The sequence below is a fragment of the Miscanthus floridulus genome, chromosome 17, assembly GCF_019320115.1.
Source record: "Miscanthus floridulus cultivar M001 chromosome 17, ASM1932011v1, whole genome shotgun sequence".
NCBI classification, from domain to species: domain Eukaryota; kingdom Viridiplantae; phylum Streptophyta; class Magnoliopsida; order Poales; family Poaceae; genus Miscanthus; species Miscanthus floridulus.
Genome location: NC_089596.1, coordinates 91,029,595 through 91,046,248, shown reverse-complemented (window position 1 = coordinate 91,046,248; position 16,654 = coordinate 91,029,595). Strand labels below are relative to the sequence as shown.

Here is a 16,654-nt window from a genome sequence, read left to right as displayed (position 1 = left end):
CTGACCCTCAGCTCTCCATAATCGAGGTCGGTCGGGAGGATAGCCTCGGAACCATTGACCATGAAGAATGGCGTGTAGCCAGTGGTCCGGTTGGGGTTGTCCTCAGGCTCTAGAGCACCGCAGGAAGCTCCGCGACCTATCGTCTGCCAAACTTGTTCAACCAGTTGAAGATCCTAGGCTGGAGACCTTGTAGGACTATGCCGTTCGTGCGGGGGTGCGCCACAACGGTCCAATCAACGCGGATGTGGTATTCATGCAACAACACGAGATCGCCGCAGCGCCAGCGGTCTTGGTCTCCATCCGGCCGCGCAGGAGGCAGCGGCGGGAACGACCGTGGCTGGTATCTCACCGAACGGTCAAGGAGGTCGGCAACGCTGGGTGGCCCATGCTGACGAGGACAAACTACACCGACTGACAGCGGGTGGTTTGAGGTCCCGCTGGCGTACCTTGCCACAGCCATCTTCAAAGAACTCCTTCGGATGTCCCAGGAGTAGTGTGGGTTCACCGGCGGAGACAGCAGGAGGATCACCCTGCCCTGCGACGCAGCGGTGATGGAGTATGTGGTGTGTTTGCTCAGGAGAGGGGCCTCGGAGGAGGTCGAGAGGGCGTTCCTGAGCTCCATGATGTGGCCTTGCCGCTATGGAAATGGCTTGGCGCAATTCATGGGATCTGGCCAAACAAACTGCTGTTACTAAAGATCTCAAGATTAGCATTTAGATTAGTGCATGTCAGCTAGCTTTGGTACTTTTGTTTTGGCTTGCATAGTGTAGAACTGAAGATGATTATATTATATAGGAGTATGAGAGAGGCAGTGAGGCATGGAAATGGAGTGGAGATGATTATATTCAGAAAAAAGAACAGAGCTGCAACTTCTGGTTCTCTGACGTACTAAGAAATTAACCGAGGTTGTTTCACAGTTCTCAAGAGCCTATTTATATCCTTCTAATCGATAGAAATAGAGATTTTGGTGAAAAAATACTCTTCAACAACTTTTTTAATTAGATCTCCAAATATAGTCATCATGTATTCCAGAATTCTCGATAGACAAAGATAGAGAGCGAGGCTAGCTCTCTAGAGTGCTCACGAAATATGATGGAAGGTGAAAAGGTATATAGAGATATTTTTTTGTTCAAATGGCTCTCTAATTGACGATTTAGAGAGTGACTTTAAGAAAGACTCTGGGAGATGCCCTTTATAGCCTGGAATTTTGGCTCTTCTTGACGCTTGAATTCTGACCTTCCGGCTCATATCTACTCCCTGCCTCCCAAAAAAATGGAAGTCTCGCTTTTCAAAGAGTCAAACAAGGAGATGACACATGGGCCCACTGGTAAGTGACATAGACGGGGGAGTACAGAGGTATTTTGGACCATATCAAAGTTTGTGAGATACATACACCTAATGTGGGCCCAATGTCGCTAGAGACGTATAATAATGACATGGTTCAAATAGACATTGAATTATAATGTAAATAGCTGTGGCGGAGTGTTTGTTGAAGCACGCAAAGTATCTATTTCCGACAAAAGCCACATTAGCTCCTCGGGTCGCCATGCCCCCCCTCCCCCCGCTCCCCCCACGCCACCACCACCAGCGCCGCCGGAACTCCCGACCGGCGCTCGCCAGCGGCCACCCGCCGTCAGGGGCGGCTGCCACCCTCCACGCCATCCCTCAGCCACTATGCTTCGGTACCCTGTCACCCTCGCTCCTCGCCCCCCACAGCCACACTCCCTTCTTCCCCTCCGCCCCGCTCCTCCACTCCACTCCGCCCCCCCATGGATCTGCTGCACGTCCCGCGGGAGGAGGTGTTTCCGGACACACCTGCCGCTCACGTCGGACAACAAACGCACGGGGCAACACCGCCAGTGGAGACACGGATCTGGCCGTCGGTGCAAGCGAACATGGTCCTCCCCAATCTCTGCCCGCCAACTGTTCGACGAAAGACCATGAGAAGATTGGGCTAAGCCTGCGCAGCTCTGCTACTCGGGATAAAGAGCTCGAAGCCACGGCGAGCTACGGAGGACACCGGCGTAGCTCCTCCGCCATGATCGTCGCGGCTGATGGCGGTGTCGTCTACGACGCTGTCCGTGGAGCAGAAGACGAGCATGGAGGCCGCCAGGGGCGGCCGCGAATGGGCATCATCTCCATCGACTTCGCCGACCATCCCGGTACGCAATTTCAAAACCGTCTCCTGGTAGATTATCGCTGCCCGGTTGTTAGGCCGCTGGCCACTAGTATCCCCCCCGTGGTTCTCTGGATCGCCCAGACGAACACGGCCTCCCCTGCTTCCACCGGCCAAGTAGCCAAAGTTCTTGACTTCTACTTCTGCGCCCCTCCGGAATCCTTCCCTGTCCATGACGATCTCCCCTTCATCTTCCGCACCATGGTCTCCAATGACATCGTCAAGTTCCATCTTTTACAAATCGGTGTTTGCGCCATGGACGGAGTCATCTACCACATCCACCCCGATCGTCACTCTGCTGCTCGTGACGTCATCTCTTCTGCAAGTGGTACTCCGATGGGCTCCCATTTCAAATTTCGAATCAGCTACTCTGCCCGGGCCCAACAACGGCCCGCTGCGGCCTACCACTTGTCTGACAAAACTGGCGCTCAGCAGGAAGGCAAAACAGGTTCACACGATGCGTGTCAACCCTGTGACGCCCCTGGCGATGGAAGCAAGAAATGTCTTGGCAACTCCACTTCATCCAACCACCCCCTCAATGCTTCCACCAAACCTCTCTCCTACCTCGACGCTGCTCGCCAGCTACCTAAGCCTATGCTGCGGACTACAAATCTGACGAGCGATCGTGACAACAATGCTTACTCACCCCCTTCTACCGTGCTGGGTAACTATGGTGATCGACACCTCAGTGGGACGGCTCGGCAAAAATGGACACGTCCACAAATTGACAGCTCCATGGCTGGAACGAGAGCAGCTGGTGGCAACCATGCAGCCCCTGCACGGATGAAGAGGTTCCTTAGGATCAAAGGAAAAAATACAGTGAAAATCTGCTTCCGATGTTTATCATCTGATCATTTGGTGTCCCAGTGCCGTGACCCTATAAAATGCACGTCGTGCTACTGCTCCGGACACAAGAGCACTCACTGCAAGCGACGCTACAACATGTCTTCCAAAACATCCTCCAACGATGGCTCGCCCAGAGCCCGCTCCCCGGAAACCTCGGCCATGCTCACCGCAGCCGCTTCCATCATCCATGACCACTTCACCATCCCCCCGCCCACATCACCCAACGCTCCACCACCTAGCCCCGGGGAGGGATCCTCCGCCCACCCGAGGCGCTCCATGGCCAAGGCCCACGTCGATAATGGCAATTACGACGACGCTAGGGTCTTTGCCTACGTCTATCTCGAGCATGCTGTCCATAGTCCGCATCTCTTCATCCGCCAGGCCATGGAACAGGCCTGCGACGCACCCGCCTTCCAGCTGGCGGCGTCGGCCAGAGGTGCCGGCGTCATGGTGTTCAACACCCCGGAGGAGAGGGAGGAGGTCGTGGCTGGGAGCCCCATCACTCATCATGGCAACACGCTCACCATCGAGCGTCACGAGGAGGCGGACAACAGGTTCTACGCCTTCTACCGCGTCTACGCCGAGATCGCCGCGGTGGACTTCCCCCTCGAGCACTGGGACCAGGAAAGAGCGAGGGGGGCGCTGGGGGCCATCGGCAATGTCTGCTGCCTGGACCCAGCCTGTTTTGGCGGCGGAGACTACACCTCCATGCGGGCTGTCGTCCGTCTGGACCATCACCAGGAGATCCCCGACCAGCTGCTCGTGCGCAACCACAACGGTCCCGCGAGCATCGCCAACGTCTACGCCATCCGCACGTGGATCGACCCCGGGCCAGAGCCGGAATGGGGTGACTACAACTTTGGTCCCGTCCCCGCTCTGCACGCCGCGCCCTACTACCACCCCGTCGGCAACCCGCCCACCCAGCTGCCGCCTGCGCCGCAGAACCTGGTGGCCACTGTACTCGAGTGGGAGAACGACGTCGCAGACACTCCTCCGCTGCGCCCGGTCCGCACCAGGCGCGCCACGCCGTACCCCGCCCGTGCGGCTCCTCCGGTGCTTGCCCTTCCCTGGTACGGCATCGGCGGGGTCCCTGAGCAGGAGACCCAGGAAGGAGGTGTGTCTGGCGGAGACAAGGATGGTGGCAACGAGGCGGTCATGCCAGAGGAGGAGGTGGTTCCAGAGTTCGAGGTGGCCGAGGATGGAGACAACACTGCTGAGTGGCTCGCGGCACTGGCCCTCGACGCGCCACGCGGGTTCACCACCGGTGGGCGCACTGATCTGGAGCACGAGAGCCGTGCCCAGCAACGGCGTGCCCGCCGCAAGAGGGCCAAGGACAGCGCCAGCAAGCTGAGGAGGAGCCTGCGTCTCATGGAGAAGGAAGAAACGGGCTTTGAGCTGCCCGAAGACAAGGCGGCGCGCGTTCAGCAGTCCAAGTTCGATTTCTCTGGTGCGTCTCGTCGTCTTCGTAATGCCCTCTCTCACTCTTATCTTACCTTTGATAACCACTATCCCTCCGATGTCACTGAATCCCTTCTAGATATCGCTGCTGCTTGCGGAGCCAACGAGGAAGAGATGGCAGAGATCTCAGGCGGGGCGGCTATGCCGTCCACCAGCAACTAATGTGTTACACCAGAGCCAGGCGAGATGGGCGAGCCTACTTCTACGCCAGCGAGCACCTGTGCTCCAATTTTGTACTAGGTAGTAGTAGCGCTATGCTGAACCCCACTAGTATGTGTACAAGGATGCTTCCTACAACCATGTCTACACCCTACCTCTGCAGTGTTGGTTGCTGCAAAAATAATGTACAAAAGATGACGGCTGCCTGGGTGCCCCGTCCCGCGCACGGTGTAGAATCTTTTATCTATGAATAGAAGCATCAAAATCTGTAGCTGGAATGTAAGAGGCCTGAATGATCCCGTTAAATGTGGCAATGTGTTGTCTGAACTCCTATCCGCTAATCCTGACATTGTCTTGCTCCAAGAGACTAAACTGCACTCCATCCCTCCCCTAAAACTGCGGTCGTTCCTCCCTCGTCGCCTTGACAGCTTCCTCTACAATCCTGCTGTTGGCACCGCCGGCGGCATCCTTACTGCCTGGTGTAGTTCTGTCTTGCTTTCCAACAGCGCGTCATCCTCTACTCACACCCTCACTTCCCACCTCGTCTCCACCGCTTCCAACACCCCTATGGCTGTAACTAATGTCTACGCTCCTTCCACTCCTGAGCTGAGGCCATCATTCCTTGATGAACTACGATCTCTCACACCTCACCCCGATTCCCCCTGGATGCTTTTTGGCGATTTCAATATGATTCGCTACCCCCATGAAAAGAACAACCAAAATTTTCATCACTCCGAAGCTGAAGCCTTCAATGATTGCCTCAACGCCATGTGTCTGATCGAATTGCCACTCCTGGACAGGCGATACACTTGGACAAACAACCGTGACTCCCCAACCCTTGAACGACTTGACCGTGCCTTCATCAATCTTGCCTGGGACGCTGTCCTTCCTAACACTACCCTTTCTTCGCTCACTCGGCATACGTCTGATCACGTTCCTCTGTTGGTCAACGTGTCTACTCACATCCCCCAATCCAAAATCTTCCGTTTCGAGAACTTCTGGATCCACTGCTCAGGTTTCAGGGGAGTCGTCGAGGCTGCTTGGCGTTGTCGGACGCCCAACAGTGACCCCGCCTGCTTGCTGGCCGCCAAGCTGAAGGAAACCAGGCGGGCCCTCAAACTTTGGAGAAAGCAACAGTCTAACCTTAATCAGCAAGAGCATGATTGTAAGATTGTCATCAACCTCATCGACCGAGTAGAAGAGCGCAGACTTCTGTCGCCGCATGAGGCTAGTCTACGTACTGTCGTCGTTACTGTGCTTGGCCGCACCACCAACGCAAAGCTACTGCTCTGGAAGCAGAGAGCCAAAATCAGAGCTGCTGTAGAGGGCGATGAAAATACACGCTTCTTTCACGCGTGTGCGAATCAACGCCGGAGAAGAAACAACATACAAGTTTTGGAACACAATGGATGCGAGGTCCACGGGCATGAACAGAAAGCTGCTGTCCTGCATTCGTTTTACCTGAACCTCCTGGGAACGTCGACTGAAACCACTTGGGATTTTGATCTGAATGGCTTGTACCCGGATGATGCCCAGCACCTTGCTGGTTTGGATGGCGAGTTCGAACCTGAAGAAATCCGGTCTGCTTTCCGAAATATGCACTCCACCGCAAGTCCAGGTCCTGACGGCTTTGGATCTCTCTTCTTCAAACATTCCTGGACAGTTATCTCTGCAGACATCACCGCCCTCTTCTCTGCCTTCCATATGCACTCGGTGGATCTGGAAAGGATCAACAGATCCTACCTCGTGCTGCTACCTAAGAAGGAGGGAGCCCGGCGCCCACATGATTTCAGACCAATTGCGTTGCAAAACTCTACGGTTAAGAGCATCTCCAGAGTTCTCATGAACCGCCTGCAGCCCTTTATCCCCTCTCTCATCGGAACTGATCAATCCGGCTTCGTCAGTGGAAGGTGCATCGCGGACTGCTTCGTCTATGCAGCAGATCTACTGAATTGCTGCTACCGGAGAGGGTGCCCTACCGTTCTCATGAAGCTAGATTTCCACAAAGCCTTCGATTGTGTCGCCTGGGACAGCTTGACCAAGATCATGAAATGCCGTGGCTTCTCTGATAGATGGTGTGCCTGGATCAACGTCCTGCTCAGCACTGGTAAAACTACTGTCCTCCTTAACAGTGTTCCTGGCAACTGGATTAACTGCCGCCGTGGACTCTGGCAGGGGGACCCCCTATCACCGTATCTTTTCATCATTGTTGCCGATGTTCTTCGCCGTCTGCTCCAAAACCATCACCTTGTCGCGGATATTCGACATCCCATCCTCCCCGATGAGCCGTGCCCCGTCCTCCAGTACGCCGATGACACCCTTGTTTTCATGCGCTCCACCCCCAACGCCATCTCTGCAACCAAACGCATCCTGCAGCTGTTCGAGAAAGCTACTGGCTTGGCCATCAACTACCACAAAACTACCTTCTTACCAATTGCCGTCCCTGACGACGAAGCCGCCGCCCTTGCCACCTCTTTTGGCACCACCACCTCCACCTTCCCTCAGACCTACCTTGGACTACCTCTTACCCCTCACAAAGTCTCTGTTTCTGACTGCCTGCCCCTTATCACCTCTTGCGACAAATACTTATCAGGTTGGCGAGCCTCTCTTCTTAACCGCGCGGGGCGCCTCACCCTCTGCACTTCTGTCCTCAGCGCACTCCCGCTTCACTACATGTCTGCAATCAGCGTGCCTAAGACAGTCCTCAAGGCCATCGACAAGAGACGTCGTGCCTTCTTCTGGACTGGAGAAGATAGCTGCCACGGTTCCAAATGCCTTGTCGCTTGGGACACGGTCCAAGCTCCCAAAAACGCCGGCGGGCTGGGAATAAAAGACCTGGAGCTTCAGAACCGGTGCTTGCTGATGAAATTCGTCAACAAATTATTCAGTGGAGAACAAACCAGCTGGAAAGATTGGCTTCTACGCAGTGCCTCCTCCTTCGATACCCCGATCAGCGGCGCGTCTAGCTTCCTCTGGCGCATTGTCAATGACGAGCTTAACACCTTTCGCTCCATCACCATCGTCAAAGTCAACAATGGCGCCGCAACCTCCTTTTGGTTCGACCATTGGCTTCCTGCCGGCCCCCTCTTCTCCACCCATCATGCTTTGTTCACACACACCACTATGCCTAACATCTCGGTGCAGCGCGTCTTCCAGAGTGGTTTTGATTTGCGTCTGCGTCCTCGACTCACTAATGCTGCTAGCCATCAGCTAGGCAGCCTGCTCTCTTTGTTGCAGGAGATGAACATCGGCGACGGCCCTGACTTACGGCTGCTCAAGCTGACAGGGCACACCTACACCGCTAGGGATGCCTACGCAGCCCTCGACTCTTCAGGTGACCACACTGACACGCACGGTGGGCGTGTTTGGCGGACAAGGCTACCAAACAAGGTCAAGGTGTTCGCTTGGCTGTACTTCAAAGACCGGCTCAGCACAAGGGTGAACCTCCATGCAAAACACATCGTCGACGGCGAACAATGCGAGCGCTGCGCTAGGCACCCGGAGAACAGGCGACACGTTTTCTTCGGCTGCGAACAAAGTGATGCGCTGTGGACTGCAATAGGCATGGGCGATGTGGGACAGATGACGGATGATGAAGCATGGGAAGCAGACACTCCAGCAAATCTAGAAGCGACTCTCTGGCCTTTCATCTTCCTGACTATCTTATGGCGTATCTGGGACGGTCGGAATGGGTATGTATTCCGTAATGAAAATTTCTGTAATCGCGTGGTTCTTTCGAGGGTCTGTGATGACCTTGTAACTTGGCGCAAGCGCCTTCCTCCTGAGCTAGGGAACGGCCTGCTGGGCTGGTACGCTCACCTCCGCGATTGTACCTCAAACTCTTTTCCACGTCCTACTTAACTTGGGCGTGTGCTTTTGAATGGAAAGGTGGGGAAACTCTCCCCTCCGTTTAGTTCAAAAAAAAAAAAAAATGTAAATAGCTGTCTTGACCCTTTGCCACTTCCTTGCTAATTCAACAATCCTCCTGGAATGGATCATGGTTGGTTCTTGGTTCAGAGGTATGGTGTTTAGAGATGCTCTGTGACTATTCGGTTGTGTGAACTTGTGATGGTGTCTTACTTGCTAGTTCTTTGATATATAGGTGAAGAAATGGCCCTTCCTGGGCTTTGGTGCGGTGGTGGTCTCGGGACAAGGCCATGAGCTTCCTACGTGCTTTGGTGGCTCCAAAGGTAGACATCGAGATTCAGATTGGACTTTGCTGGGCCATCAGTTGTTGCACGGTGACGACAAAGACAGTGGAATAGTGGTTGGACAATCGGAAATGAACTACAGTAACAGCTGCCAAATTGGTCAGAGACATAGTGCAAGCATACCGGGTCTAGCTTTTATGGACCTCTTATATCTGTCTCAGTTCTGTGTCACGTGGTTCGGATATAAGCTGGTGGGGCTTGCTCAAAAGCAACCATATCTCTGAATTATCAGTGATACTAATTCTTTCACTCAAACTCTGATGTGATTGAGATTAGCTAAAGACCTAGCATCAATGCCTCAATGGGGAGTTGGGGACACAGCAGGATGGTTCAACCATTCAAGAGTTAGGGAACTTAATTAATTCACTGATTTTAGATGTTGGTGAGCAGTGCTTTGATTGCTGCAAATCATGCAACTTGATCAACAGTTCAATAATTCCGTTTCCATTGATGGTCTGCATATTTCTAGCATGGCATGTGACGGCCATTTCGTGGTATCTGCATGCATTGTCTAGTGGGCCTATAGTCAATTTCTGCTTACATTGTCTAGTTTTTGCTGGAGAGTTCGGACCTCCGTTGTAAATCCATCAAGGCTGGTATCCCTATTCTCGCTGCAGTAATGTAAATCTCCATGCAATACTTTTTTTTTTGAACAGCACAGTCGTAAGCTGTGGGCTTAGGATACAATGGACATGATTATTTACTGAAATTTTACAATTGTGCAGGGTTGAATTATATCGTTTCAGTTTCATATTTGGTTGAACTCCATGATGTATCCTTCCCTGTTCACCATGGATTCATTGTCAAAGCCTGGAGGAACAGTGGAATGTTAATCCAGACACTATGAGAAATGGCAATATTTGCACCGCGCCACATGCAGTAAAGATTTGGTTCTCAGGCGAGAAGAATTTTCTGAAGAAACATGTTGCCTCGTATAAAGTTCCTAAAATGTGATTAGTCATTGACACAATGAAGCATATTTACAAATAGCAAGAACAATGGCTCTGACTTGCTGTGTTGCCATCTTCCTTGAGTGTTTGCAGGATCAAAAGGCTCTGCATTTGTCCTACAACCTATATGATCCCGTATTACTTTACATACATTTTAGAAGCTGCAAACAGCAACCTTCTGACTAACTCCTACAGATGGTGCCACACAAGTTGCATAGACGCATGGCAACTCCATGGTGCTTAGGAATGCCTTCTCTACCTCTGAAGAGACACTTCTTCTGAGCAAGCACATGGCGTACTCCATGGTTGAAGCATCACAAGGGAGCTTGATCCGCCCATCACTCATGAAGCCAAACTCCTCCTGGGACATCCGTAGGAGCTCCTCGAAGACCCTGTTTCCAAGGAATGCCAGTGGCACCTCGAACCGCCTCTCGTCGGCTGTGTACACCACACAGTGGCCCTTGCCCGCCACAGAGGTGCAGCACTCGTCGGATTCCTTTGCCGTCCCCCTAGTCAGGTGCTTCCTTCCAAGTGATGTCATCCTCTGCCAGTTCTTTGCCAGTTGAGCCATCATCTTGGCAGTGACCATGGTTACTTCTTCCTTTCGTCTCTCTTGGTCTGGAAATTGGTGAGCTCTTGGATTGAGTTTACAATGCTTTTTTGTGAAGCTGCAAGAGATGGTGTTTGGAGGACACACTAGACCATGAATATATAGATGAAGAAAAGAGCAGGGGGTCCAGTCAGCTGGGATGATTGGCAAGGGACAAGACTACGAACATGCCATGTGTGTATGCTTTAGATCAGATTTTGATGGGAGTATGGGACCAAGTGTTTGGCATGTGCCGGAGGCAGTCGTGGTGCACTTTCATTGCTTGGATTGGGCACCGTCTAGGCATCCATGCTGAGTGGTTTAGCGTGGAAGTAACTCGAGGACCCCATGTTAATTGGAATCAAGGTGAAGTGAGAGGGACAGACTAGTTTGGCTAGCTGTCGTGCAATCAGCGCAATCAGATATTGAGTGGTTTAGCTATCTTGTAATGCATCACTACTGGCTGATACTGCAAACAACTGGAGTAGCATGTCTCTGATACCTTTTCCTAGATGGCCTCACCTTGAGCATCCATAGTTGATACATCAAGGTACATGCTGGTCTGGATTCCAGTGTTATGCTGCTTAACGCAGAGTCCCGGCTGGGTCTACTCAGGGGTTTGAGAACTTAAACCAGATACTGGCCACTGAAAATACAGAGAAGGGACCATGAACTGAATATGTCTGTCAAGATATGTTCCAAAAGTGCAAGTAATATTTCGGGTAACACTCTGACTACAGGAGCAAGTTGCTTGAATTGAAGACCAATAGTGTGTATTAATAGCAAGTTGACAATTTGATACCATAGCTGCTCCTGTTGTAAGCCTCTAAGGTTTGAAGGGCCATGGCTTAGTACTTTGAAGAAGCAGCAACGACATGGAGTTCACATGAGATGCTGGTAATCTAATGGACAGCCAATTAAATCTATATGAAGCTGTCGATCAGACTTTTTGAACCGCTGAAGGTGAACACATTTAATCTGGTCGTCCAGATACAGTGTGTTATGGGCATGAACAACTGTCAGACCCTGTCCGATGTCAATCTGGATGCTGATCCAATTCAGATGCTGAACAGGACATAGTAACTGGCCAAAAAATAATGGATGCGTTACCAACCAGATAGAGACAGGTCCTGTCCTGACACATTGGACCCAAATTACATGTGGTCCTCATGTCATATGGCATGCCTCATGCCTCTTATAAAGTATGCTTTTTTTTTCCTTGCAACACGGCATGTTCTGTGCTTATGACCTTGTCTCATGCCAGCTCAATGATTTAGAGGAGTCCCGACCTATAAATTCATCATCTTAGCGCCATCATTTTTTCATCATTCCATCAGCAAGCTGCAAGCTTAGCATCACACCATACCTTGCTGAGCATCACTTGAAATGAGCCTTCAACTTCCAATCGAAGCAGCCATGACCATAATCAGTGCCAAGAGATTAGTCCAGATGGCCAAGAAGTGGCAAAGAATGGCGGCCCTCGCGAGGAAAACACTCGCGCCACCGTCGACGTCGGATGAAGAAACAGAAGGATCTTGCTGCACGTCGGCGGCGTTTGGATTTGAAGAAAAAATAAAAGGAATTCTATCAATTTTTATTTTCCATTTATTTAGTTTGTTTTTCTTAATGAAATTGAAATTATACGGCAGGCGGTTCGAGGTCCCGCTGGCGTACCTTGGCACGGCCATCTTCGGAGATCTGCTTCGGATGTCCCAGGAGGAATTTGGGTTCGCCTGCGGAGTCGACGGCAGGAGGATCACCCTGCCCTGCGACGCGGCAGTGATGGAGGATGTGGTGTGTTTGCTCAGGAGAGGGGCCTCAAAGGAGGTTGAGACGGCTTTCCTGAGCTCCATGGCGAGGCCTTGCCGCTATGGTAGTGGCCTGGCGCAATTCATGGGATCTGGCCAAACAAGCTGCTGTTATTAGCGTTGTGAAGATTAGCATTTAGAATAGTGCATGTCAGCTAGTTTTTTTTTTATAACCATGTCAGCTAGCTTTGATACTTTGTTTGGCTTGCATGGTGTAGATAGTTATGATTATATATGAGAAGCACGGGAAATGGAGTGGAGATGATTATTCAGGGGAAAAAGATGCAACTTCTGGTTCTTTGATGTACTAAGAAATTAACCGTGGTTGTTTCTCAGTTCTCTAACTAGAGCTCATGTGTTCTCACCCTTGTTTTGAAGTCTAATTGTAATTTGCCCTCATTTATTAATTTTGTGATTTCGCCTCTGTTTTTTTTTCCAACGAAGGCGGAGTTTACCACTATTTCATTTAGATATATGTAACATTATAAATTCAACTAAAAATGACTAGTTTTCCCGTTAAATTCGCCTCTATTTTGACATCAAATATTCGAACAACAATTTGAAAGAACTTTATAGGAAAACTCCAAATATTTGAAATTTAAGTAAAGTTTAATAAATTGAACATGCTTAATCAACCATCAGCTAAATTCAATAGAGTTAGGTTAAGGTCAGGGGTTAGTATCATCTTTTATTCTTTTTGTTTTTTATTTTTCTTTCATTTATTTGTTCGGCACTGATTTAGCATAGTCTAAAACAGGGACTAACGGTGGCTTCGAATTCAAAAACTTAGGTAAAATCATAAAGTTGAAGAAGACAAGGTTAAAATCACAATTAGGCTTTAGATCAGAGCAGAGCAGGGGGGCACTAATCTCCCAACTTCTTTTGTTCCATGTACCTCATATCCAGGTAGGCAGGTATCTTCGATTTATTGGACGTCTGAACTCTTGACCTTCCAGCTCAAATCTAAAAACGAACTAGTAACTTCCAGAGTGTATCCCCTTTTTTTCATGCACATGATTGTCGTTGCATGGAAGTTGCAATCCTATAGGAACTAAAATGCAGGAAAGTTTCTGTTATGGTTTTTGATGCAACAAAGAAAAATGCAATAACTTCAAAAGAGAGAGAGAGGTGAGAGCATACTCCCTCCATACCCAGATTTCAAATCGTTCTGGGCACTTGGCTAGTTTTCACAAATCATGTCGTTCTCTGCACCCGATGGCAAGTTTGGACGCGATTACCCCTCCCTTAATCGCACACGTGCACGCCGTCCGCATTGATCGCGCCTGTTCGTTACTCACGCCACCCGTTCGGCTTGCCGCTGGCCGATCCAATAAGCGCTCGCACTGCCTCGCACTTCGTTCCTCGCCGCACGCTGCATGTCCTCGTCGCCTCGCCTCGCCGCTCGCCGCACGTCCTCCTCACGAGCCCAAACTCAAGTAGCACAGCGCCATGCAACGAAGCACAGTGCCATGCAAATAATCTGGCGAATACAAAAAAAATACCACGGCTGCCAGCACTCGATGGACGTCTGTCCTCAGGCCGCAAAGCCTTGGCCACTCGAGCTACGAAAGTTTGCTGGATAAGCAGCACGCGCAGGCCTATTTAATAAGGGCAAGGATGGAAAATTAACCCCTAATTAATTCCTTCTTGGTATGCACAATCCTGTCCTAAACGACTTATTTTATGGGTATGGAGGGAGTAGCTAATAAATTAACTGGCTGATGGCTATATGCTAGTGTCGTAACATCTATATATAAATTTAACAGTCCACTTGTATAGTAGTTACATCTTGATACATGGTAGGAGTACACTGTTAATGCAAGGTCTATCCCATTCTCTCACAAAATTTCCTGGAGACCGTGTCACGGCTAAAGTTTTTAATCTACTTGTCTTTTTACTCCTCTCCTCAGTCCTCACTCCATCTCAGCACAAATTTTATGTGGCAATTCATACAGACTTTTTCATGCAACTTTATTATACTTGCTCTAAAAGTTAAAACCGCTCGTTACTGCACAAAAGGTACCATTGACCATTGTGAGCGGAGATCGGACAAAAGTATCCACGAAGCTTTGGCCTAATGGTTTGTCAGGCATGGGCCCTACGTGGTCCTCTTCATACTTGTTAGGCTCTCTACAATGTTGTGCTTGAAGTGGTGCCAAAATAAGATAGAGTAGATTAGGACATGACTTATATAGTTGTACCATTGTGAAAGGTGATGTTAATTTAAAGTTATGCCCAAAAACCATGGAGTGAAGCATGTTCAGAAATCAGTTCTCCTAGGCTTGGGCATTCGGTTAATGTGGTGAAACCGGTTCAATTAAATCAATTATCAAGAATTCTATTTTAGCAAAATGTTAACCGAATTTGTTGTAAAAAAAACTAATAACCAACCGAAATCAATTTCAGTTAACACCAATAGATAATATACCTTTACAGAAGACAACGCAACAACTTAATTATATTAGAAAGCACCTAGCAAGAAAATACATCATGTAATAAAACAAAAGAAAATGCAACAAAGAATACTTCTAACAGAGTCTCATAGAAATATGTTTAAGTATGCAAATAGACACAATTTTAGTGTTTAATACAATATTCAGAAAGAATTTTGATTAAATTGATTAATTCAGTTAATGGTAGCTAAAACCAAATAAATTTTGGTTAACCAACTAGCACCAAGGTGTTCACCGAATAGAAGACTAAAAATTTTGTTGAAATTGTTTTGTTTGTTTAATCGGCCTCAGTGAAATTTTACTAACCCATGGATGCTCCTTTGTTAAATGTTATTTTCTTGAGGTCGGTGCTAGCATCTAATGCAAATGTAAGCTTTCTTCTTCTTCTTTGTTTACACTCGTTGGCCCCCTAACTGATGTTACCATGGTTAAGAAATTAAGTTCTTTACACACACAAGAACACAGCAAGAACAGAGAGGCAAGAACAGAGAGAGAGAGAGATAGACGAAACGAGGGTTTTCTTTTTATTTCACTCTTGCTCGCTTTATTACGGGACTGTTTGGTTCCCGGTTGCAATTCGCCAGAACTAACCTTAGGCAAGTATGGTTAGAAGAAGTGGAGCTACTCTTTATCATGCCTAAGAGAATCTTGTCATTTTTTTTTTTACTCTATGACTGTGAAGCCTAAAAAAACTTGCCCAAGTTTAGTTGCCAACCAAACACTTATCAACTTAGTTAAACTTGTCTAAGGTGAAGTGTGACGAAGTGTGGCGGCAACCAAACATGTCCCATATTTGATGACTATTTGTAGTAAGGAGGCTAATATGAACACTGTATATGCACACGTAAAATCTTAGACTCTTCCTCACCATTTAGACTCTTTGTTCATATACTGCATAATTACAGTGTTCACACTAGCGTTCTTATTATAAATAGGAGATCACTTTCATCAAATGTAACGAAACAAAAGTGAAAACAAGAGAAAAACTCTCGCTCTCTCTCACTCCTTGCTGTGTTCTTTTATATGTGCCTTAAAGAATTTCATCTGCACAGCTACCACAACGGGGTGGTGGAGCAGTTGGCTAGCGCGTAGGTCCCATAGCTGTTTGAGTTATCCTGAGGTCGAGAGTTCGAGCCTCTCTCACCCCAAAATTAATTTGGCCGGAGCCGTGATGAAACGCTCTGTGACACATGGGTCGTCACGACATGTCATCCCCCCGGATGATTCGAGCACCTCTGAGCTTCGGTCTATTTTTTTTTTCTCCGGCCTCGCAGCTCACAGACAAACTGGTCCGTTGATTTCTAATCCAGCGACAGCCGCAGCCATTTTTCCAATAGCAGAGCACGTTGCCATCCGCCGCCGCCGCTGCACCCTCCACTGTCGCTGCTGCTTCACCTCCTCCGTTCTCAAGCCCCAGCCCCTCTCCTCCGGCAAGCACCCAGCTGCTACACGCCCCTTTGCCGGCCCAGGAGGTACATCTCTAGCAACCTGGATTTGGTTGGTTTTTTTTGTTTTTTTGGTTTCTCTTTCTGTTTTTTTTCTTCACGTCGGCGTTGGTCGGCGAATTTGGTGAAGTTGTGAAGTGGGTTTCCGTTGCAGGGGGTGGAGGAGGCGTTGGTCTTCATCTTCTCACTGAATATTTAATATATTTTGTACCTGTGACTACATTTGTTTTATGTGGCAGCAGGGAGTCATGAAATGATCATATTATGAAAAAAAAAATTTGTCATGTATTTGATGATATTAGTTTGGTGCTATAAATCTTATTATTCTTTTCTATAAATTAGTTAAACTTAAAAGAAAAATAATTTAAGATTACTCTAATATTTAATTTAATCAGAGACAGGAGTGGGAGCATACCCCTCGTTCATTCGGACGCTACTCTCAGTCTAGCACGGTAGGCGAGAGAGTTCAATTAATAAAAAGTTAAAAACTGCTAATTGCTATGGTGGAGTTTCCATGGATCAAGAATGAGAAGATATTCATCTGCCCAGTTACCACAAC

General features: G+C 49.0%; 3 protein-coding genes across 3 annotated transcripts; 2 read left to right on the top strand and 1 right to left on the bottom strand.

Moving 5' to 3' along the window:
• Window positions 1-3,181: 3,181 nt before the first annotated feature.
• LOC136515969 (uncharacterized) lies at window positions 3,182-4,772 on the top strand. Its single transcript, XM_066509405.1, has one exon. It carries the CDS (start codon window positions 3,182-3,184, stop codon window positions 4,640-4,642), a length of 1,461 nt encoding a protein of 486 aa, XP_066365502.1. The 3' UTR covers window positions 4,643-4,772.
• A 5,182-nt stretch (window positions 4,773-9,954) lies between these two features.
• On the bottom strand, window positions 9,955-10,389 carry LOC136515968 (auxin-responsive protein SAUR36-like). Its single transcript, XM_066509404.1, has one exon. The coding sequence runs from the start codon at window positions 10,387-10,389 to the stop codon at window positions 9,955-9,957; it is 435 nt and encodes a 144-aa protein (XP_066365501.1).
• A 1,244-nt stretch (window positions 10,390-11,633) lies between these two features.
• On the top strand, window positions 11,634-12,546 carry LOC136517827 (auxin-responsive protein SAUR36-like). Its single transcript, XM_066511473.1, has one exon. It carries the CDS (start codon window positions 11,776-11,778, stop codon window positions 12,313-12,315), a length of 540 nt encoding a protein of 179 aa, XP_066367570.1. The 5' UTR covers window positions 11,634-11,775; the 3' UTR covers window positions 12,316-12,546.
• The last annotated feature ends 4,108 nt before the right edge of the window (window positions 12,547-16,654 follow it).